The sequence below is a fragment of the Hirundo rustica genome, chromosome 15 (genome assembly GCF_015227805.2).
Source record: "Hirundo rustica isolate bHirRus1 chromosome 15, bHirRus1.pri.v3, whole genome shotgun sequence".
Lineage (NCBI taxonomy): Eukaryota > Metazoa > Chordata > Aves > Passeriformes > Hirundinidae > Hirundo > Hirundo rustica.
This window is the reverse complement of record NC_053464.1, coordinates 2,903,866-2,928,775: the sequence shown is the minus strand read 5'-3', so window position 1 is coordinate 2,928,775 and position 24,910 is coordinate 2,903,866. Positions and strand designations below refer to the sequence as shown.

The 24,910-nt window shown below is 45.4% G+C and overlaps 1 protein-coding gene across 5 annotated transcripts in view; it reads right to left on the bottom strand.

Annotated features, from left to right (window-relative positions):
• The window catches only part of NPRL3 (NPR3 like, GATOR1 complex subunit), a 42,158-nt gene extending 21,850 nt beyond the window's left edge, over positions 1 to 20,308 (bottom strand). Inside the window, exons 1-7 of one of the 5 annotated variants that reach the window (XM_040078854.2) lie at positions 20,175 to 20,308; positions 18,316 to 18,385; positions 13,338 to 13,376; positions 9,825 to 9,954; positions 6,614 to 6,688; positions 4,409 to 4,562; positions 3,524 to 3,605 (exon numbers count right to left, since the gene is read on the bottom strand). In XM_040078854.2, coding sequence (XP_039934788.1) covers positions 3,524 to 3,605; positions 4,409 to 4,562; positions 6,614 to 6,688; positions 9,825 to 9,954; positions 13,338 to 13,376; positions 18,316 to 18,385; positions 20,175 to 20,292 — 668 coding nt within the window. In that variant the 5' untranslated portion in view covers positions 20,293 to 20,308. Of the gene's footprint in view, positions 1 to 3,523; positions 3,606 to 4,357; positions 4,563 to 6,613; positions 6,690 to 7,302; positions 7,364 to 9,824; positions 9,955 to 13,337; positions 13,377 to 13,728; positions 13,851 to 18,315; positions 18,386 to 20,174 lie in introns of those variants that run through there. The other 4 variants (XM_040078849.2, XM_040078850.2, XM_040078851.2 and 1 more) reach the window with 4 other exon arrangements.
• Between the last annotated feature and the right edge of the window lie 4,602 nt (positions 20,309 to 24,910).

Here is a 24,910-nt window from a genome sequence, read left to right as displayed (position 1 = left end):
CCCATGAGACATCTCACGATCCAAGAAGGAGCAAAGTTCAGAAGAAATAGAAAGAAACACAGAAAATAGTTAAGCCATGGACCTCCTTATCAGAGGATGCTGTGGTTGTTAAATATTTACTCTGGCTCACAGGATTGTGGGCTAATTCCGGGAAGTGAGATCAGCTGAAAGCTGCTGAATGTACAGAAACCCCTCCAGAGCTGCAGGAAGCCAGGGAATATTTTAGGGACTATCACTGCTCTTCTGCTCTATCCTGCTGTGTCCTGAACTGTGAGCTACTGCCCCAAAATGAGAACCCGAAAGTCTGCCCGTATCTCCCAGAACTGCAGCCTTTTCCAGAACTATTGGCAGAACAAAGAAATCCCGCTTCACATTTATAAAAAAGTTACAAAATTTTCCATGTACACACCTCATATCTTATCATATCAATCATATCAATCCTGTTTATATCAGAAATTAACTCCATGTTTTTGAGTGCAGTGGAGGTGAGCTTGTAGCTTTGGAGTTTGTTGTTCCTAGAGGTTGTGACTACTCAGAGCTTTGAAATGATTTCACATTTCCTTATAAAGGACAAAGGGCTGTCTTTTGCTAAATAACTGTAGTTGGATGATATTTTACAGCACAGCCACAGAAATCACATCTAATGATTCATTAAGTCTCACGTCTAATAATTCATTAAGTCTGACAGAATTATTCCCTGAGTTGCTGAGATGGGATAGATCTACCAATCAGTTCAAGTCCCACTAGGCTAAAAAATTATAAAGGCTCTTTCTGCATTAAAAAGAAGAGACAAACAATCCAAACCCCCCCAAAAAACCTCTCCATACTTTCACTTTTATTCCATTGCAAAGCTAAGAGAAGTTTGCTAGAATCAGACAGGCAGTTAGTAAGTATCAAGCTCACACATTATCTGCAGTTGCAGATAAAACTATGTGAAAGCTCCTTAAAAGAGACACATATTGTAACACCAGTAAGTTTTTCAGCACTGGAAGTCCTGAAAACTTTTCTTGGGTCTAAAAAACATTGCTTTCTGTTCCACAGCAATGCTTCAGTTTGGGGACAAGATGAATGAAGATTCTCAATTTTCTGAATTAATCAAAAGGAAACATTCTAGTTCTCCCCATCACAGACAGAATGTTCCTGGAAGTAGATGCTGAAAGCCTCTGAGCTGTCAGTGTAATACCACTCCATGTCTAGTCAAGATGTCCTGGGTACTGATTCTGCCTCATGGAACACAGGCAGCTCATTCAAAACCAAGGAACACTTTGAATGACAAGAATATTCCTCTACTTGTGGTTTTGCACAAACCAACTTGCTCAGGGACATGTTGGGTCTTGCCTGAAATACCTCAGCACCATCTACAGGAAGCCAAGGGCTCGACAGCACCTCTGGAGCAACCCTGGAAATTGGGCTGGAATTGCAGAAATCAGCAGGCACTTGGAAATGCTGGCGGGAGCAAATCTCAAACGGAGAGCTGAGCTCCATCTGCAATTCAAAGTGCTCTCTCCACTCCACTGGCTGTTCTCCTACAGCCAAAGGCTATGCCAGAAGTCTGTAAATTTAGAACAGCACATTGTCACTGCATGCATCTGAAGGTTTACCCTTCCCAGCAGTCCTTTCTCCTTTAAAAGCAACGGAGCAAATCTTTCCATCTTCCCTCTGAGGTCATTCACACTCCTCCACACTCTCTAGGTGGCCTAAATCCCTCTTGAAATGTGGTGTCCAAACTGGATAAACTATCATTACAGCAGGAGTTTTACAACTGTGAGCAGGATTGGTGCCTATCTTACAGACAAGATTTATTTTATGCATTCTTGTCTATCTGCGCTTTTTTGTAACCCCATGTCACTTATGACTAACCCTCACTTCACGGAAGACCACACAGACTTCACTCCAGAGCTGCTGCCACACAGGAATAATTAATTCATCCTGGACTTGCAGAAAAAATTGTATTTCAAGAACCCTTCTTCTACCTTACTAAAAAATAATTTTAAATCTATGCCTGCCTGGCAAGGTGCTGCAGCTCCTCTCAGCTGATCTGACTGCAGGTATAACAAGGATATTTCCTATGCTCTCATATGAAGTATTAATAGAAAAACCCTGCAGAGCATCTCCTTATCATCCAACAACACTGTCAGCTCCTTTTCAAGTACAACTTTCCAATCAAGCACACAGGCACTTCAGATTTTTCTCAACACCTTATTTCTTACATTTGCTTTTGACCGTGTCATACGAAAGTGTCAAAATCCAACTTGCACCACTTCTTCCCCATTCCCAATGCCTAAATGAGGGAGAAACTGCTTTGTTTTACAGCTGGGGGCAGCACCCAAGTGTATTTCTCCACGATCTGTCTATTCCTCGTCTCTGGGAAAGCTCATATCAGCACAACCCATGAGCTCGGGCTCTGTGTTGCTACAGTCACAGCTAAATGCCACAAGATGTCACTGTGTCCCTAAAATATTTGGAAACAGCGACCAGGGTTTGCCCAGTCATAAATACATAGCCCTAGAGGAACAGAAAAGTGTAATTGGAATATTAGAATTACAGGCTGCCTAAAAACTGCCTTACTTAAAAGTTTAGTACAGGTTTTGTGCAAGGTGTGTGGAACCATATACCACATTCCTTCAAACAAGACAAAATTCACAGCTCTTGAACACAACAAGCAGCTTAGCAGAAGTTTTCTGATGCTCTTTGAAGCCATGATATTATTTAGGCTCCCGGTGCCTCACCTTACAGGGCTCTGATCCCCTTTGTACACGGGAAGCCACAACCCAGTGGGGATAAAGGCTTCCCTGAGGAACTCCAGCCTGATTCCCTGAATCCCCAACAAACACCCCAAGCAAGGGGCACAGCATCTTCCACACACACAGAGGTTCTGTCCCTCTGTCCAGGCCTTTTGCAAAGCACATTTTCTGGCTGGAGGAGCCTCTGTGCCCCAGGAGGCAGCACTGACAGGCACAGGCTCCTGCTCAAGTTCAACACCAGCCACACACTGCTTTGAAACCCTTGCCAGAATTTCCAACCCAGTCAAGAAACAGCATGTTACACTTTCCATTCTGCTGGAAGTCTCAGCATCTCATCCAAATTTGCTGTCCAGGCATGTACAAATGGGGCCAGGGCAGTACCTGACTTGTCATCAGTGCTCCTGCAGCACTTTTCCCTCAGCTGCAGGCTTAGAGCATTTCCCCAGGGCTGTGATATCCCTGTTATGACACTTGTCAGTTCTACAGTTCACTTGTTATTAGGTGCCCCTGTGCTAAGGAAGAAAAAAATTGTTCTTAAAGCTGTGACAGACATCACCAACTTTTAAGAACAAGATACCAAAGACAGACCAAGGTAGTGATTAGGATAGCAGTTCTGCAAACATTTCACCTGACTGTCAGGCTTCCCATTGCTCTGTCTGGTTTAAAACCCAAATCCCAATGATTAACAGCATGTGGAATTGGATAGTGTACTCAGGAACAAAGGCAAGAGATTTCAGTGAGAAACAGCATACTCTGAGCTGGGACTAAATTCAACTTACCTGTCATATGTCTCTTTGAGATCTCTGGCCAGTTTGCACTTGGGTAGGATGTGATGAAAAGGTGACTGGGGCCCTTCTGTGGCTATGGAAAGATTGAAAATAAGAAAGCAAATAACTGACTTCAAAGCAAAGAGTTTCCTCTTTCCCCACTCGGTATCAACCTGTATCTTAGGGACAGAATTTGTACCATTTTAATCTACTATTATTTTCAAAGCTTTTGCAATAACTCAGGCTACACGTTAAGATAAAAACAGTGAATTATTGCCAACTTCTGCTAAACTTCAACTCAGTTAAGCACATATAACCAAGCCTGACAAATGATGACTTTAAATGCTTTGTTTTTCTAGATGTTAGCTTTAATTTTTAATGTTTGCAGCAAGATGATACATCACTGTCAGAGTTCACCTTAAATAGTGCATATTGTTATAGCACATTTTCCAAGGACAATCTATAAAAATGCTCTGTAACTGTTTGCTAGCCAGGTAACAGCATGTAAGAGTAAAGCTTCCACATAAGGAGTCTGGTGACTCAGCAGACAGCATCAAAGCATGCAAAACTTGCTCTAGATTGGGTGAAGCCAGGCCACACAGGAGCTCTTCCATGCCAGTCTGACAGGGAGAGGCAAACATGATAGCTCAGTGCACAGTCTCCAGGGACTGTGTTGAACTTAACTAGCAAAGAAACCACTTCACCTCCAAAACTGACATCTCTGCATAGGGACAGTGAACTTGGCTGAGGCGAAATGCAGGGGAAAGCTGTCAGAATGCTACAGAGCACCCAAACTTGTTCTCAGTAATCCCAGGCACAAAAGAAGCAAGAAGGCACAACCAGCACCTCTCTGAGGGAGCGCTCCTGGACAGAGCCACTGCTGCTCAAAGCACTCACTCTCTGACATGGCAGACACCTCGTCCTGGATGGCCAGGATGAGCTTGGCCTCGCGGGTGAGGTACTGGCAGCGGCGCTCCTCGTGCTGCAGGACGATGGCGATCCTGCGCGACAGGTTGTGCAGGCAGCTGATCACCGACGGGTCCGCGTTGGCCTGCGGGGAACACGAGCAGCCACTGAGCCACGGGCACGTGGAACTCCACTGACGATGGGAACAGCCAATGGTTTTCCATTGATACCGAAAATCAGCCTCTCAACTGGAAAAAGAACAGTTTTCTCTACCGGGAACCAAGCAGAAGCTCAGAGATGTCCAAATGTAATTTGGATTTCTAAGCTTGTCTGCGTGCATCAAAGGAACACCACACCTGGGGCAGGATGTTGCAATCTGGTTTGTTTTTCCACCTGTTAATGGGCATTCTACTAGCAGAGAGCGAAGAACTCCACACAGTGAGACAAGAAAGTGTCAAGCTGTTTGAGAAGACAGAACATCCCAATGTTGAGGTTGAACTCACTGGCAGCACAAGGGCTGCAGTGCCCCTAACATGTCCCACTCACTCCCTGTTGCCACACTGGTGTTTGCCCTGTGTACTGACAAGGCAGTAAAACTAGGTACCAATTACCAGCTTGTAACCAACTTTCATCCCAAATCTAAACTAATTTGGATCTACGCTCCCAAAAAACTCACAAATATGGCTTATTACTAACACTGCATTTATGAAAGTCCCAGAAAGAAAGTGCTGGAAAAATCTATCACGTCAGTACAGCTGCCAAGGGGGGTGAGGGGAAATTCAGTAGCTCCAGCATGAGTCAGCAGCTGCTGCATGTTTGTTAAGACATTTAAAGGAATTTAAAGTTCTGGCAAGTGACCACTTGGCCCAGAAATCAGCAAACCATGACTCATCAGGTTTTTTTACTGCTGTTCTTGCTGAGTCATGCCACGTTGGTAGCCCTGAAGCTCAAAGACAGCAGGATCAGTGCTGATTATCACACTTGGGCCTTTGCCTGCTCTGTCTGCCCGCTGCAGATGGACACATCTTTATCTCTGAGGGCCTCCACCCACCTCCTGCACTGCACTACTCCATCCTAGGAAAAAATTTCCACTTGCTTCTTGCCCAACACTTTCCAGAAACCGGAGTGCTCCCTGTGAACTAAGAGTGTCTCATTTGGCAAATGGATTTAGTGCTGCATCACACACACAATTACACCAGTATCATCACATGGCTGAAGGGCAAAGAAAGCAAGTTTTCCTAGAAGCACTAGAAATTAGATTCCAGAAAAATGTGGGCTAGCCTTCACTGTGAATGAAAGAGCATTGGTTTCAACACTTCTGCTGCCACATGGCTTGGTGTGCATCCATGTGTGTGACAGCAAGTGCATCTACACACACTTCCCTGCAAGCAAACAGGGCTTTAACAGTTCATCAAAACAACATCTCTTAACATGTGAAATCTAAAATCAACTCCTCCATTGCAAATTCAGCACTCCCTGACCCAAGAGTGTCCTAAAGCACAGGAACACTGGATTCCCAGCAGAGCCCTGTAAACAATTTCTTGCTTGATTCAGGTAATTGTCTTGTGTGAAACCTTGCTCCTTATCTGAGGACAACGCATGCAGGCTGGGGCCATGTCCATGTCACCACTGCAAAGCCAGTGGTAAGAAAAGTACTAGCGCTGAAAAGAAAAAAAAGTTCCTTTCACAAGCAGGGAGCTGGAGGTTTTTAAATAATGACATTACATCCAGTCGAGCAAAAATCAACCATTTCCATAAAGACAACTATTCCAGCTTCCTCTTTTATTTTTAAACAACCTGTGGACTGGGAAAAGAAAGCCAGAGCTCAGAAATCAAGTAATGCTTGCCCATAATGAAATTTCTAGGGCTTTATACACCTAATTAGCCAAGCCAGGATCCCTTAACACCAGCATCTAATTAATAGAGGAAGCCTGAAAAAAATTCCAGGCAGAAACTACGTATTTGTTCCATGTTTTTGCTGAGCATTGAAACCTCTTTATTCTTCACTTGAACCTTCTCCTCATTGAGCTGCTCAGCTGCTGCTCCCTGGCACTTTCCCTTTACAGTGACCTCACTGCTGAGAGGAGGCAGCTTTCAAACCCTGGCCATTAATCATAAAACAAGTGTGAGCCTACTGCATTCTCTCATGCACCCACAGCACATCCCACTGGCAGATGGAATGAAGACAGTCCTTACCCTTAGTGCAAACACCACGTTGAACAGAATCATGGTGGGCATCTCTCTCTTTGGTGAGGGGTCAGTTTTGGATACCTGAAAAATATTTTTTAGAAAATCCCATCAGCTAGTGTCAGTTGGAGACAGTAACAAAGGGAAAGTAATAAAAAAATTTTAAAAATCCCTAGTTAAATAACAAGCTGAGAAAAGAGAGCAGACAAATCAATTTATAACATCAAATATGACTTGCAAAAAAATAGAACTATGATTTTGTTATTTATTGGAGTGTAACTGTTACTCTACAACATTGCCTTTGCTGAGCAGCTGTTAAGACTTAAAGCAAAGCCTTTTGGTCACAAGCATGGAAATGAGTGTCAGTTTAGACAGCACTCTTAGTGTCCTTATTACATTTAGCATCATTAGGGACATTAGGTTTAAAATTTTTAGCACAACTGTCAGATACACTGTCAACAGAATTCCACAGATTTCTCATCTCAGGCCACACCTATTCCTTCCTTTCCTAAAATCCCCATTCAAATTGCATCCTGTTACAAGCTGCTGCTTTTATCAGACAAGATATGCTCTAGAACAGCAGTACTAAAATAAAAGGTTTGATCTTTTCCTTCCTGCAGGATTTCAAACACATTATCCAGCCCCTCTACTCTCTTTTTAGCAGATAGCTCCATCCCTAAGGCAGATTCAAACTTTCCAGTGAGAAGAAACAGCTGGAGCTGAGACAAGCAAGTGGAATTTGCACAGCCAGACCAACAACTCCAAAGGGAGCATGCGTCGCCACAAGATGGAGCACAAAATGCAGAGGGCATTCCCACCTCCCCTGCAGCTCCCTACTCAACACCCACCCAATCCCAAGTGCAAACAGCTGGAACCTGTCAGGCTAAACAATAGTTGGTCTCTACCCAAAATATGTGCAGCACCTGAGGCAGGGCAAACACAGAGCAGCATCTGCCCTTCCCCACAGGTTCCAAGCACCAGCAGTGAACTGCTCGGTACTGATCTCCAAAATCTGACTGCTTCCGCTCAGGAGTCTCAAAATTTAGAAAACTAAGAGGTGATACATATTTTAGTTGTTTTTGTTTGGTTGTTTCTTTTTCTTTTTTTCTTTTTTCTCCCTAAAGTGAAAATTACATTCTGTCAGAAAGGCAGTGATGGGAGAGTGGTAAAGGCAGTTCACTGTGTTTATCTGTTCCGGAGTTACAGGTTCCAAGATGTCTCGTGAATTTCCAAGTGTAAGGACTGATCCTTTCCTTCCTTAAAATCAGAGAAACTACCACCAATAACATCAGCTGGGATGCAGGTTAGATTTCATATCATCTCATGTCCAGAAATAAAGAAGAAGACCGAGCTGGAAAAGAAAATCCTGAAGGAATTTGAAGAATTCAGAACATTGCTACATAAAAAGCAATCTGGCACACAGGATTAAATGCTTGTGCTCTTGTAACTCCTGAATCTTATGGGAGTAAGAATTTGCTGAGCTGTCCTGTGGATTAATTTACTGCAGTATGAACTCTGAGGAAACACCAAGCAGAGGTTGCTGGGTTACTCCAGACACTGCCGGAGCTCCATGGAAAAGCAGCTCCATCTGGCTTCCTCCTAGCTGCAGGAGGCTCCCAGATTTAGACTGACACAAACCAGCAGAGATGGCTGCCACATCTAGGAGATTCTGGACTCTAGAAAGTTCTGGGGTGCCTCCTGAGGTGATAAGACACACCCAAAAAGAAGAACCTTCAGAAGTAACAAAAAAAGTGTTTACAGCTCTTTGTAACTTCGTTTATTTGCCCGGATGCAATTTTATTTAGACAAATGGAAATGAAGTGACATTTCATGCAATTAGGATTAGACTGACTGGAAAGAATGTACAATAATAACCGGTGAAGAAAATGCAAATACAAATTTTCAACCTCGTTCGCAGCACATTTAGGAAGTTGGGCCTTTCGGACGAGATTAGTAAAATAAAGAAAAATTATCTGAGGTAGAACAGCCACTGCTGTCAGAGCCTTGAGGACACCAAAGGGAGCCCAGGGCCTGGAGCTGTGCCTGTCTCCAGGATGGACCTTGGAGCTGTGCCTGCCTCCTGGACAGACCCTTGGTCAAGTACATCCCACCCTTGTCCTGTCTCCTTCTGCTCCTGGCTGGGGTCCCAATACAGCCCCCTGGGCCTGGTACACCACTTGCCTTGTCTGGGGCTGCTGATGGATTTGCACATCTTGGGCACACTTGAATCCTGTCTTCCAAGACAGTTTAACCTTTTCAGGACTGAGTCTTGGTGATCCTCCATGACATTTCCTGTAGACTCACAACTGAGTTCCCAAAGTAGCATCTTTTGATGCTTTCGGCCAGCTCCTCACTGGGATTAAAGCAGTCTGGTCCCCTAAATATCAAGCAGCACTTACCAGCAAGCTGTTTCCACCTCTAATTATAGCTACAAAGCAGGATAGAATTGGCAAGCAGACTTTTCCCCTGAAAAAAGGAATGACTTAGCATATTTGATGAAAAATGAGACCAAAGCAGTTCAGTGACAGGAATGGGCGTTGGATTCAGAAATTGCCAAAGCCTAGGTCACTCCTACAGTTGATCAGGAAGAGGGAACAGGACAGGAAATATTTGGAACACAGAAGTATGTGAATTCTTTCCTGGATTTAAGCAGGGCCTTTTACATAGCTCCGGTAGCAAACTGCTCTCATTCTAAGCACCTAAAACACAGGCCATGGAAGAAGGTCTCAATGCAAACAGCAGCCTGACTTGGTCCACAAGGAAATTTTAGATCTCTTTCAACATCCTGCGTATGCTAAGTCTTGTGGATCATCTTCAGCCTCAGGAAAAGTTAAAAGCCAAGCAAGGCTGACGCAGCTTTTAGCATTTGTGAAGGTTTTTGGCGGTGTTTTTTTAACTGCCACACTAATTAGAGCTGCTAAAAGCTAACTTGCAGTAACTAAAATAGTGAGAAACAGCTTTTTGAGCTGGAGTGCCAGTTTTGCTTCTCTTTACTCACACTGCTTCCCTACAGTAGCCAGAAGAGTTTCTGTGATCACTGACAGCTCCCTCAGTTTGCCACTCACTCCACTGACTCCAAAGTAAGTAGAAGACAGCTTGGAGGTCAGGAGGTAAAGCCAGGATCAAAAGCCAAGCTGCACGTTCTGAACTGCAGGTTTCCTCACTAAAGCCAGGCAGTTGGTGAGGAAGGCAGGTGCCCAGAGGGGATCTCACGCCGTACCTGCCCGAGGGCATGCTGGAGCAACGTGGGATGGCCAACAAAGCGAACATTATCAATCTTCAATTCAAACTTTTTGCCACACATATCTGACTTGGTAGCCAAAATTGTTGCCAGGATGACATCCGAAAACCTTGAAGAGCAGAAACAGAAGTTAATACAGTCTTCAAATGGCACACCCCCAAAATGTTTCTCCAAATACAGATATATTTAACTCCTCAGTTATTAAAGCATTGTAAATTGTGACTAGATTGCTGTACCTGGAGTACCACCAATTATGTAAAATTAAGGACCCCTAAATTACATCCCTCAGATCATCACAATTATAAAACAGGAAGCATTCACAACAAAAACTGCAGGGTCATGCTCATTTAATTACATGCTCAGCAAAATACATTGAAAAGATTAGAAGCAGTTTGCTTAAATATAAAAACAGCTGGAGTTAGCCATTGCCTGGATTTAGCTGCAGGTTAATGAACTTACTAAGCAACTACATATTGACACAGCCTGTCACTCAAGCACAACAGAGATCTTTAAGCCACCCAGTATGGCACAGGGGAAGGCAAGAAAGAGCTGATTCAATTAGAAGAAACACAGCCAATGCTTGTACTTCCTTTTCCAAAGCCCATCAGTGACATTCCAAGTTCCTCACTTAACAGATCTCAGCAACCACTGGTACCTTCCAAGAGCTGCCTGGCCTCACCTGGGCTTTCTCATTTGATAAATCCCATTCACGACAGGGCAGGCCCTTTCCAGTGCCCAGCCATGGGGTTACTGGATTGCTCTGGATTGGTGGGGGAGGCAGCAGCTCAGAGACAGGAGGGCAAGAGTCTACAAGGGATCTGCCCTGTGAATCACAGCCACTGCTGCACAACCAGCCAAAAATCCAGTGTGAAAGGGAGGAATTCCACAATTGTTCTCTCCGATGGCCTCGCAACATTGGTCTGGTCTCTACCGACATTTGTTTTCCTCGAGGAGTCCCCTGGGACAGTGAAGCCCAAACCCACAGTGAAGAGGACCTCAGATGCTAGAGTAAACTTGTTGCTCTAGAATAGGAGCAGTGCAAGACTCATTATTAACAAGTTCTCATCTGATCTCCCAGAGGCTCCTATTTAACCAAATTAATTTCAAACCACTTTCTGAGGAGAGTCAGTTTTTAAGAAAGAAAATGTTTATTTCATTTTCTGTATTTACACTCAGGGATGTGTGTCCCTGGCAGACCATCCCCCACAGCAGGCAGGTATCCCAGATAACCCAGTATCACTCAGAGAGGAGGGCAGGCGTGGGTGTGTGCTGTGCTCACTTTATCTCTTGGCCACAAGTGAGCCCTCCATGCCCAGAGAAGCAATTAATGTACCTTAGTCCTGCTTCCCTCTGAGTCATGGACTGCTACAGAAATTAAGACAAATGCACTGCAGGACACAGGGAATTTCTTTTATTTACAAATGTTGGAGATGAAGGACCACACAGGTCCAAACTGCCAAAGCCCCTGGGGCTTGTACAAACAGGTCACCCTGACCACAGCACGCTGCTTATGTTTGGTTTATGGAAGGAGCAGCTGTGTACAAACTTCCAAATCCCTGACTGCTCTACTCCAAGCTAAGGGCAAGCAGAGACTAGCCAGAGACTCCTGGGGCCACTGAGCCCATGCTCCTCAGCCACTGGGCTGTACCTTTGGGAAGTTTGGGAGGAAAGGGCAAAGCAAACTGGAACAGGACCTGGACTGACAGTCCCTGAAGATCACATTCAAAATAGAAAAAAAAATGTCACCATGACAGCAGTGAGCTTCTCCTCCTCTTTTTGCCCTGTTCAGCTGCTCGTTAATAGGCTCATCATAGAGCCAGGAAGATGGGAACAGCACTGGATCCAAAAGGAGCATATGTTTTGGGGGGTGAGGGGAGAAGGAGGGCAAATTAGAAAATGTCATCTGGTAAGAAATTAGTTACCCTTCCCTCCTCCAGCCTTGGCAAAGGATATCTGGGAGCTGATAAACTCCATTTTCATGCTGATAACTTCCACAAGGAATTACACCAGCAGATCCTTTAACAGATAGATGTGGTGCTAAAGGTGAGAATTCAGCAGTTTCCCAGGAGAGCTCTTGACACCAAAAGCCCTGTGTGCCCTACCTCGCATGTGGCTCTTTGGGGAGGAAGAGATTAAAAGGCTGATTTTGGAAAGTCCTCAGGATCTTCACACTAGCAGGGTCTGCTCTGTCTGGGAGAGTACTGGAATTGCAGCCAGAGGACCTGCTCAGGGACAGACACCTGACCCAGGTGCACCTCCTATCACCACAGGCTCTCCCAAGAGTCACCTGGACTCCAGCCCCATTCTCCTCCTCTGACAGCCTGGATTTACAGTTTTGCTGTCTGGGTTTTTTTAACCGCCAGTGCTTTACATAATTTTGACATTTCTTAGGCCTCAGGACAATAGGGAAATCCAGGAACAGTAGATGAGTTATTCCCATTACTTCAATTCATCACCTCATCTTAGAAAAGAACACTTTTACTTTAAATATTTCAATACACATTTTCCCATCTTTGGGGTATGTTAAGATGACCTAAAAACACTGACTTCTCAGAGCCCAAGAGTTTGTTAGAAGCAGATTAGCTTTTGCAGTTGGGCAGTAACTCTTCTCCTTTTATGAGATTAGTCCGAGCATTTTGAATTCCAGGGGGAAGCAAACCTCTTCTGTACCAAGGAATTCAGCAGGCAGAAAGAATATACAATAAACAAAAGCTTTGATTTGTCAAAAATATTCTAATGCTCCTCTCCTGAGCACAACATAGCAACAGCACACTGAAAAGAAGGGGGAAGACTCAGATAACGAATTTGTTTTTTCCCCCAAGAATGGATCATAACATTTTCATATGCCACAGGAATTCAAAGCAAGGTTTTTATAAAGAATTTTTCTTTGAAGTAGTTTATAAGGATCTGAGTATGTAGGTGAGGTTTATATTAAGCAGGGACTAGGGATACATTGTTTTTTCCTTCTGGGGCCCTGAGTTAAGGACTTTTCCCTCTACATGTGTAATCATCCCATTTAGCTGTGTGGGGCACCAAGAAAAAGCAACCAACACAGCTCCTCAAACCTGGGTCCTCTAAAGAGCCCTCCATCATTACCCTGGGGTTAAATAGTTTACCCACTGATCTGTACTTTCAAGCAGTATCTCCTCAGAAAACAATTTGGTTTAGGGCTCGTTGTTGGAATAACTACAATGCCAAAGCTATACTTATTGCACTCCCAGAGCCTCCCAGCTTTTCCCAGTTCACAGAAGGGACAGTGCCACACCCATTCTGGACTCCCTACAGGAAGCACAGAAATGTTAGTAGGACCTTGGTAATTATCCTGGCACAAACCTTTAGCAACACATTTCCTACGGACACTGTGATTTAGCATATAATTTTCTCATCATTCAGTGTAAAACAGAAACCAGAAAACAAAAGCACAATTAAAAGGATGGTGAGAAAAGAAAGCCATTCTAGACAAAGGTGATTGTTTAGAACGTTTGGTCTTACCCTGAAACCAATTGCTCATCAGTTAGAGGACATTGGTCTCTGAAATGGGAACATGACCATAAACACAAAACAAAACACAACAAAAGAAAATAAACGAGGCAAGTACACAAAATACAAAAGAAAGGGAAAAAAAAAAAAAAGAGATAATATTAAAAACTAGGATGAACTATTAAGGGTTAAACACCCATAAAGAAAATATAACTGTTGAGGAGAGTCAAAAGTTAATGGAAGGTGAATTCCAGGGATATACTGCAGGCTGTATGACAACATGGAGAAAACAGAACTAAGGTAATTTAGTCCTTGCACGAGCACTGGCTGCTGCCATGTGTTTTCCCACAGTACACAGCATTTATGGAGCTGATTTCCATGGCACTTTTTAATTCATGCTTACCTTAAGAGACACAGAAGAGGCTGCAGCCTGATTTAGAGCAGATTCTAAACCTCAGTTTCCTCCCTAGACTACTACTACCATTTCCACCAAAGAACCTCCCATGTAGCCCAAATGACCCACAGCTCTTCCCAGTCGGTTCTAGTGTTTCCATCCCCACAAGACTTAGGAAAAGAGGATGCCAGGTGTTTATTGTTGCAGGATTCTGTGAAGGGCCTGGCACACAGAGCCAGTGCTGCTCCTGCAGGGATGCACACAGCAGGCACAAGGCTGGCCAGGCTCACAGCACACACACGAAGTCCTTCTCTGCCCCTCTCTGTGCCCCAGGCAATAAGCACAACTTAGGAAGTGGAGGCTGAAAAAGCTTTCAAGGCAAAGAATCCTAAACCCTTCTTCACAACAGGTGTACAGAGCAGGACTCTGCTGGCACTTTTATATCAGAAACACCTGCTTCCATTTTAACAGTCAATTGCCACATTTTCCCCCAATTAAGATTTAAAAAGGACTTGTTTCCTGAAACAACTTCATAAACGTACTGAAAAATGAATCTGATAAAAGCTTTATAGTATCCCACATGAGAAAGGGGAGGCAAACTGAAAACCTCCAACAATTAATTAATAGGAGACACGGCAGATTTCTGCCAGTCACGTTGAAAAGAGAACCTAAATGACAAACTACACAATGGGGTGATATTACAGGAAGAGTGTTCCAAGGAAGGGGTGGATGAATGAAAAAGCACAGGCTTACAGAAAGGAAGCCTTTCAGAACAAATACTAGAACACTAGAGTCCAGTGAAAGAGGGACAGAGGAAACAAATGTTATCACAGGAGAACTACTGTTTGTTAGAAAGGGACATTCAAATCCTTGTTTGTCAGTAACTTGGGGGTTTTGTAACAGAAGTGTTTGCTAAACTTGCTAAAATTCCTTTAATTAGTCAGCTCTGCTACTAAAAATGCAGTTCACTGTAACATATGTTACTATATATGTGCTTCCTCATTAGAATATTTGCTTGCTGGCTATACCACCTTCAGAAAAACTACAAAAAACCCTAATTCGAACCATTTTAATGTAGCATTATCTTATGGTTTCAAAGGAGTAATTGCCTCATATTTTTTCAGGGCAAAGAAAAAAGACTGGCAGGCATCTCCATAAACATTGGGAGGGGGCGTATTCCTGGTAAAACGCTCAGAAACTGAAGGATGTTTTTGAAAAGTGCAAATGATGAAAGGCTGAGAATAAGCCAACAAACAGAGACATTTGACAAGCAATTTGTTTTGACAGTGACAGTCTTCTGAATGCCTTTTTGTTGCATGGCCACCATCAACACACCTCAAACACTTTCGCTGCTCAACTAGCTTTCAGCAGGAAGTAAAATATGTATTCTGAGGACCCAAACACAGCTCCACTGGGCAGAAATTAATACAAGCAAACACACCCCAGTAACCTGGAGGAAGGATTATCATGAATAGGCTGCCATTGTCTATTAAAAAAAACCAAAAAGCGTAACAATGACCAGGAAATTGAGGCTGGAGGCTAAAAGAAATCCAATTATCTATAGAAATATGCTACATGGAAATGGAGGTAAGGCACCTAAACTGATCTAATTTTGTCCTTCCTGAGAGCATTAAGAAATACGTGCACCTCAACTGCTCTAGGAAAGGTCAGCTCCAAAGTAATTGATCTGGGTTCCAATAGCTCAGGGGATAAAGCAACAGTAAATCTTACCTGGGACACAATTTGTGCTAGACTGCTAATAAATCAAAGACAGCCATCCAGTTTAAAAAAGGATGACTCCAACCCTCTTAGGAACTATTGCACCTACAAGATAAATCTGAAATAACCTTTGTACTGAGCACACAGTGGGAAAAACACAACCCTACAGCATGATTGAATTTGCCATACACCGCCAACTCAACCTACCAGTCTGCTCACTCCACAGCCTCAAGTTGTGCCACCAAAAACACCCGTGGGTGCTACTGACACACAGGGATTGAAACGAACCTTCTTCCAACTCCTCCTCAATGAAGTCTTCCAAAAATAGTACAAAACCACTTCATCAATTACTTTTATTGTGGACAATTTCAGACAGAAAATCATCACCCCCAGAAAACAGAATGGGCTTCATGCTGATGAACTCTCTCCACGGGCTGAGTGCACTGAGTGTCCAGGAAGGGAACTGCTGCACTGCAGGAGAAGGATCTTGCAGGGATGGAGCTGCCACTGAAGGAATGGCTCTCACAAAACCCACTGCTCCATTCCTGGACTCTACAACCTGATCTTCAATGGAATTCATAATGCTGGTGAGGAAAAAAATCAATGATGATACTGGTGTCATGGCACATGAAAGTTAAACTCCTTTCCTTTCCCAGTTTACAAAGCAGGTGCATCTCCCTCCCTCCAGGGGATCTGCACTTTCCTGCCTCCACTCTCCCCTTAGAATCTCATCTATTCCAAGGCACCAACTTCTGTTACTTCTAAAATTGCCTGACAGAAATCAAGGTTGGAGCAATCTGTTGCACAGTTCTGAAGATGCCTTTTTGTCTTCTGCTGGAAGAAGCATCTGTGTACTTAAAACTTGCATTTTTGTTTCACCTGTATCAGTCAGTGAAAAATATGAACTTTGCCAACAAAGCTCCCCTTGACTAATTTAAATTAACAGCACTCAGTATAAAAAGAGCATCAGCATTTTCTTTTACTAGCAGGTACCACTGAAGAGGACACATTTAACTGCTGCATCACTTGTGTGATGTGCAGGGGACTTAAAAGTGATGATTACACTGCTGCTGGGAAAAAGCCTTCAATAATCAAACTGGAAACAAACACAGTTTTGAAAGGGACTTTGAATTTCAGAAAGCAGATGCCCAGCCATGTAAGCAACACCAGCAGTGTGCTGGACTCCAATATCCAGCACCTAAAAGGAATAAACTTTCAGAGCAACAGAAATCCTGCTGCTCTTCTATTTACCTTTCATATGCATGGGAGATAGAGACAGAGCTGAAAAAAAATCTTTTATTACTAACAAATACCTGACCAGGAGATTAAGCATGAACTTTCATGCCCAGTGTTCTGGACATCACTACAATGAAACAATCTAAGTATTTGTTCAGTGCCAGTGTTATATGCCAGCACATTCACTTTAAAAATCTATTTCAGGAAAACACCAGCAGTTTTCTCACCTGACCACCATTTGAAATGATAAAAGCTTTTCCAACGTCACTGCAGTAACCACATGTTGTTTCACACTAATTCAGCAACACAGGCAACATACAATAAATACAGCCACACATTAAGTGCTTTGTCCAACCTGCCAAAATGGCAGGGGCAACAAGAATCAGTGTCAGACAGAAGCTGGTATCATTCCAACACCTTCTTAATCTATCTAGGGAAATTCTAGAGCCGGGGCTTTGAACAGCCACCAACAAAACCCCTGGGATTACCAGCAGAGGTGTGCACTGAGCCCTCCTGCCATCCCCAGCCCAGTCTGAAAACCAGTCACCAGTTCCCAGACATACAAATTGTTTTCTCCCCCTGGAGCTGTGCCCTGTCCATGCTGCACTCACTGGACACACAACCAAAGGGTGCATTTGAAGGTTTCAAAGGCATCAAAAGAGGTAGGAGATACAAATTACCTCAAGCAAAATGTAGTTTTGTAAGATCTCAGTCCTGGAAAACCAAATTAACTGATGATGATTACAGTCAGGTGGGTGATTTTAATTTCAGCTAAACTGTTCTCTGTCATAAAGTTAACAACAACCTTAGCTTTTTTTTTGGGGGGGGGAAGGAGGTGGGGGAATAATTACTTCCTTAGTACTCCTATAAAAGAGAAGAGCAGCAACTACCCCTCTTTTACTCATATTGGAGATTAAAATACATATCACTAAAAAGATCTGCAAGTGAACTATGGGCCAACAGAAAAAACTTTTTCTCTCCCAGATTTCTCTTGTATCCAGCAGTGATAAATGAAGAACTATGCAGCAGATTCCAAATGCTCAACAAAAACTAATTAGAGGGTCCATCCATACACACACACATGCTGAACACCACACCGCCTATTTTCAGTGCGTTTGTTACCCTCTGATTTCCTGCACTTAAAAAACTCTCTTCAAGCCTCAGTTTCCTTTTGAGCCACTGTGTCACTCCACTGACACAACAGCAGCTCTGTCTGGAGAAACAAAATTAGTTATTCATTAGTGCACAGCGATTCCACACGACCATTACATCAGCTAGGGAAGAAGTTGAGGCAACTGAAAAATATATCCAGTTAGAAGTAGGCAGGAAAAGAAAAATGGGATTTTGCCAAAGGATTAATACACCTAGTTTTGAAAGGGTAATATTGTCTTTCTAACGAGCACAGAATAACTGACCTATACCTTGCCCAGAAAACAACAGATTCTGCAGCATTTCCTCTTGAGACAGACCTCTTTACTAAGCACTAGGTTGTTCATAATTTGATATTAAAGCATTTTTTTTGCTAAGTTGTCTTCTATACAGTCCAAGAGGATGTGCCCAGGAACTAGGAGGCAAGAGAGCAGGAAGCTGCCTCTCCCCCATTTCAACCTGTTAGGCCAGAAGAAATGTTTTCCCTCCTACCTGGAGTCCCCATCTTGATCCTCTGTGCTGTCACCAGAGCCATTCACAGCATATCGACTCCTTGGCTTGTCTGAAGCGAAGAATAAAGATAAATTTATCCAGGAACAATCTGCTTAATGTGTGTTTGTATGTTTTTCTATTCTCACTCAAAAGAATATTCAGAAAATAGGAGAAAATTTTTATCCCTCAGAGGATGAATGGGAGAAAGTGAAACATTCACATAAGCCGACACAGGTAACAGTTTACGGTTCAAGAGCAAAAAGTAAAATTCTGACCAATGCAATTTCCCTCCTTGTTGCTAAGGTTTTGGGACAATTATAATGCTCCCATAGTCAGAGGAAGGGAAATCCTTTACCAAGAAAAAGCAGGAGGGGGGTGGCAAGGAAACAGGAAGAAAAAAAAAAAATCTTTTCAGATTTTACCTATAAAAACAGAAAGGGAATTAGACATGGTTCTCTCATCATAAACTGACTCACAACCAAAGCAGAGGAGTCAAACTTCTCCTGACACACAGCCATTAGCACACAACCTGAATCACACAGCTTCATCACCCCACAGCAGCTTCAGGCCCTGCACTGATACTGGTCCCAGTCCAGCCACAGGCACTGCCCCAAATCACTTGCCTCAAAGTAAGAGATGCAACCAGTGCTGGCACCTGAATAGTCCCATGGTCCTGTTCCCCAGGAGAAATTAAACCTCCCCCAGCACACTATTCAAGATGACAGATTGAAGTTTCATAATTTCTACCCATTATTGGCTAAAGCTTATAGTGTTTACTGAATCCCTTCTACCAAATCAGTGCCTTCCTTTTCATCCTGCCTCCTCCTTCCCCTGCAGCTCCCAAAACCCACAGGACGCACCTGCCCCAGGGACAGCAGTAAGGCACCAGGTGGATAATGACACCTGGCACTAATGTGGTACCATTGACATGGCATGGCATGGCAGGGGGCCCCAGGGCACCTGGGGGGAGTGAGGGCACCTGCAGGGCAAGGGCTGAGCAGTGCAGAGTCCCGTGGGGAGTTGTGAGGGGTGCCAGGTCCTCATGGACAGTGTGAGTGAGGAGCAACAGGTACCCACAGACAGTGTGAGGGGTGTGTGTGAGTGTGTGAGGGATGACAGGTACCCACAGACAGTGTGAGGGATGACAGGTACCCACAGACAGTGTGAGGGATGACAGGTACCCACAGACAGTGAGGGATGACAGGTACCCACAGACAGTGTGAGGGATGACAGGTGCCCACAGACAGTGTGAGGGGTGTGTGTGAGGGATGACAGGTACCCACAGACAGTGTGAGGGGTGTGTGAAGGATGACAGGTACCCACAGACAGTGTGAGGGATGACAGGTACCCACAGACAGTGTGAGTGGTGTGTGAAAGATGACAGGTACCCACAGACAGTGTGAGGGGTGTGTGTGAGGGATGACAGGTACCCACAGACAGTGTGAGGGGGGTGTGAAGGATGACAGGTACCCACAGACAGTGTGAGGGATGACAGGTACCCACAGACAGTGTGAGTGGTGTGTGAAAGATGACAGGTACCCACAGACAGTGTGAGGGGTGTGTGTGAGGGATGACAGGTACCCACAGACAGTGTGAGGGGGGTGTGTGAGGGATGACAGGTACCCACAGACAGTGTGAGGGGGGTGTGTGAGGGATGACAGGTACCCACAGACAGTGTGAGGGGTGCGAGGTGCCAGGTACCCAGAAACAGTGTGAGGGGTGCCATGCCCCCACGGACAGTGTGAAGGATGTGAGGGAGGGGTCCGTGTGGTGTACCAGCCCCCCAGGGGAGGATGCCAGGCCCCGGCGGAGGCTGCAGCGGGCGCGGGGCAGTCGCAGCCCCCGGCGTCGGCACTTACTGTCCTGCGCGGCGGGGTGCTCGGCGCCGCGCTGGAACGGGAAGCGGAACAGCAGCTTGTTGCCGCGGCTGCCCGAGCTCACCAGGATCACGCTGATGGGGCTGGTGCTCTCGCCCATGCCGGCTCGGCTCGGGCTTCCCGCAGGAAGGGCCCGGCCGCTGCGCCTTCCGCTTCCGCCGGCACACGGCGCGGCCGCCGCTACCGGCGCCCGGCGGGGACAGCGCGCCCGGGGCCGCTTCTGCCCGGTGCGGCCGTGCCCTCTTCCCCACGGTCGGTGTCCAGTGCAGCCCGATGCCCCCAGTTCTGAGCATCACCTCGTACCTCCATGGCCCGTTCCCAGTATAGCTCCGTGCCCCCAGTTCCGACCAGCGCCTCACACACAGCCCCATCCCCAATACAGGCAAGTGCCCCCGGTTCTGACCAGCGCCTCGTGCCCCCACACAGCCACATCCCCAGTTATGACCAGCACCTCACACACAGCCGTGTTCCCAGTACAGCCCAATGCCCCCAGTTCTGACCAGCACCTGACGCTTACTTTCTCTCAATCCCAGTGTCCCATGGACACCACTCTCCCTGTTCCACACACTCCCAGTTCATTCCAGTGCTTCACATGCCTGCAACCAGCACCTTCCAGCTCAGCCCAGTGCCCTCAGCGTGTCCCGGCTCAGCCCCATACCCACAGAGTGCATGGCAGCCCCAGGCCTGGATCCCTCCACAGGGGCTGCCGCATCCTGGACCGCCCAATGCTGTGAGTTGTGACTTTGGGTCGCTTGTGGGCTTTCAGCCAGTTCAGTAATTAACTCCAGACTTTCCCTGAGAGCTGGGAGCAAAGAGCAGCGAGGGCTCATCATCTGCCCCATGCCCAGACCCCCTGGGTTATCATCTTCATGGAAAGAGTGGACAGGCGTGGAATCACAATCCCTGGAAGTATTAAAAAAACATGTGGATGTGGCACTTTGGGACATGGTTTAGTGGTAAGCTTGACAGTGCTGGTTTAATGGCTGGACACGATTGCAGAGGGCTTTTCCAGCCTTAATGATTCCATGATACCTGCAGGGATGCAGCTGTGGAAGTCAGACCTGTGGGCTCCCCATGCTCACAGAAAGGCTGGCTTGGGCTGGTTGCTCATGTTCACTTCACAGCTCTGATACACCCTGCCTCATGGTTCCTGCGCTTTTATTCCTGCCTCTGGATTAGGAAGACTGACATTACTCCCCTGGCAGCAGTCTTGGTGCCTTTATATTTTTTTGTGTTTAATTGAGATCAGAAGTTATCAGCAATTATATTTGAGGATGCCCTGGGGTTTTATGCAAACTCTTCTGTATTTCATTGCATTACTTAGATGCTTGGACACTCTGAGATATCCCCACTCTAGGTTTTGCTCTGCAGTCCCCCAAGGGGCAGAGGTGGGTGGCCAAAGAGGGAGGTGAGCAGTCCCAGCAGGGCGTAATCTGCAGGGCCATTCTGCACAAGTCCAGTGATAACAATTGAGTGAGAAAAGGCAATGCTGAGGGGAGAGAGTTGTCCCGGGGTGATTAAAGACCAGCCGTGTTATCACAGCAGAGCACTCCTTGTGCACCAGCACTGGGCTGTCATGTTAAAATTTCAGTGTGTCTGCTTCAAAATATAATTTTACTTTCTTAAATAATAAATTATAGGCCTATCTGTCATTCCCAGCTCTTGGACATTTAGTTGTAGTTAGCCGTGTCATTTAAAGCAATGATTGCAAGTTCTTCAGGCCCTGGTAGGAAATTAAAGGCAAGATTTAGACTCCACTTTTCAGACTTTCAAAATTTAATATGCCTCAAATATTTCAGTGTTAGAGCAGATGTATGTGCCCCTGTTATCCACAGCATTCACCTTGAGGGGAAGTCAATTCCTGTGGATAATACAGGCCCATGGTGAAAGTTATCCCTGATCACACAGTGATGCCATTCAATTGGATTTACAATCGGGGCTGCTGGAAATTAGAATCCCACTTTTACAATTAGCTAACAGGTCTGTTGCTTGCTTCTGCTGTTTAAAATGAGAAACTCTGGTAGCCAGCTTTTGGAACAGATTTTGGATTAAAAAGACCTACATTAATTAAAAAAATATATGTATCCCCTTTGGTGATTTCCTAACAAAGATTCATGACCTGCCCAAGGGTGGACATTCTGCAGTGGAGCTGTAGATCATCATGAGAAGCAGCAGCAAGAGAGCAAGGTTTGGTGGGCTTTCCCAGAGGACATGTCTTCAACACTGACCCAGTGACATAAGAACAGGAGCGATCATGTTGTCCAGCTCTTTGCATTCCTGAGGCCAGGGCCCCCTTGTCTCAGTACCCCATGGGTAGCTGGAGCGCTGGAATGAGGAATTTGGCTGAGAGGTTCATGCAAAGCCGGAAACAGTCATTTTCCTTGTCACGTTGTGTTGAGAATCAGACTTCTCCCACCAGGTTTGTGCCTGAGGAGTTCCCACAGCAATCTCCAGCAGAGCCCTGAGTGAGCAATGAATTCCTTCTAGCAAACCACTGTCACCTTCTGGCTGCTCTGGCTTTTGTGATAGTGCAGGAGTAACTCTCAGAAAAGAAATTCCAATTCCATAATGATTTCAGTGATGATGAATCCTTCTGTGCAGACATCACTCTGTGTGCACACAAATCTTAATCCTGCAGTCACAGAGGAGCAATGCCCAGGTTGCATAGAATAGGAAGGAATCCTGATGGTCTGTGCCTTATCCCTTTGTTTATCTGGGTCACAGCTTGGTTGAGTAACCCCTGATTAAAAACACTCTCACTGAGGAGAGCTTGGAGCACTGCCATGCAACACATCGCCTAGGAGGCAGCACTTTGGGGAGGAGACAAAAAGATTATGTAAATGGATATTTAACAGCAGCATCTGTATTTTCAAAGTAAATTTTCTATGGGAAAACTGCAAGTTTTGGAAATGTGTGTAGCAAGGGATGATGAATGCAGCCTCTCTTGGTACTGCCATCCATTTAAGTTGTACAAGCTGAGTATCATGTTGTCCATACCCTATGCTGTCAGTGGCACTTTGAGCTGGAGACTGCACTGCTCTGCCTCTGTGTAGCCAGAGTGAGCTCTGGGTTTTCAGGGGATCTGTCTGGCACTATCAAAGGGAAAATATACAAAGAGCCCTCTGATAATACTCCCTATGGTAAAGCAATTGTCCTCCTTGGGTCTCAGATGAGTCTGCTTTTATATTCCCTCTTAAAGTGAGTGAATTACCCAGCTCATGGTCAGAAGGACTGAGGTGGAGCTGTGGCACTGAACATAATCTGAAATTTAATCCAGAGCAGTTGTTGGCCCCCACAGAGGGGATGATAATTCAACATCCCCAAACCCAGCCAGGCTTGCAGGCTCAGAGGCCCCAAGTGCTTTGTGCCTGCCTTTTGGGAAAGCCCAAGGTTTATTCTAATTTGTGTGACAGATGGCATGCAGAGAAGCTTAAATTAGAGCCCAGTGCAGAGTACAAGGGGTGGGTCAGAGCCCTTCTGCAAATTCCTTGCCCCAGTAAAGTGGGGACACCAGAGGATACAGAAGTTGCTGTCTGACCCCATCCCTGGTTCCCACCCTACCAGTGGTTCATTCCCACCTGAGCCCAGGATGCAGTGGCAGAGGCACAGCCCCAGGAAAATGGTGTCTCTTTGTAGTGTATGGATCAACTCCTCCAGGCTATGGAGTCTACCCAGAGAGGAGAGACCAATCCCCATGTGACAGCACAGAAGAGATCCCTGCCATACACACACACACACGGGTGCCACCTCAAACCCAGCACCGCTCCAGCAGCACAGCACAGCTCCCTGTGTCTCCTGAGGGGCTCCAAGGCCAGTGCACACTCCTGTGTGACATCTGTGCTCCAGTACAGGTATCCATAGGCTGGACATGCCCCATTCCATGCACGGCCCAAGGATCATCAGATCCCTAGAAGGGCTTTCCCTTTAGCAGGATGACCATGGCTGGGGAACACCATCTGTGGCAGTGCATAGTGCTGCTGTCAAATGCAGACACAACTCTGACTGAGACACGGCAACCTTCTCCACACAAGTGTGCAGGGCTGCTTGGGCAGAGAACATTATCTGACCCCTCTGACTGTACCAGCCAGTGCTCTGTGCACAGCTGCCAGCTCTCAGTGGTGATGTCTGAGGCTGCTGTAGTTTATCAGCATGGCAAAGAGATTTACCTCAGCTTTATGTGCTGGCAGGATATTTACTCCCAGAGGTTCTGCAGCAACCATCTCCAGTAGGGTATTTCTTTGACACTTTGCCCACTTATCTGTGATTACAGACCTGTGCTGGTCTTTGTTTTGCTTGTTTGGTCCTTCACCCATCCAGGGCCCGTGCCCTGATGGTACCAGCCATCTGTTGTGGGACCAGGAGTTCCTGTGCATGTCCAGCACATAGCACAACACAGCCAGCACTAACTGGAGTGCTGAGGGCTATTTTACAGTGCAGGGGACAATTAACAGTAAGATCTCACAGTCAGAAATCAAAGGTGTGCAGTCTGAGGACTACAAAAAAGAAATCTGACTGGGCTTTCTCACACACACTCTTTTTTCTAGCACCATACTCAATTTCACAAACTCTCTCTTCCTATATCCAAAGTCATCCTTACTACCAGTACTGCTACAGGCAGTTTACAATTGTAAAGTGAGTCCCTAATTCTTTGCAGGAGGCTGGCAAAGTGAAGTCCTGAAGCAAAATGGCAAAATCTGCACTTTTAAAAAATCAGAATT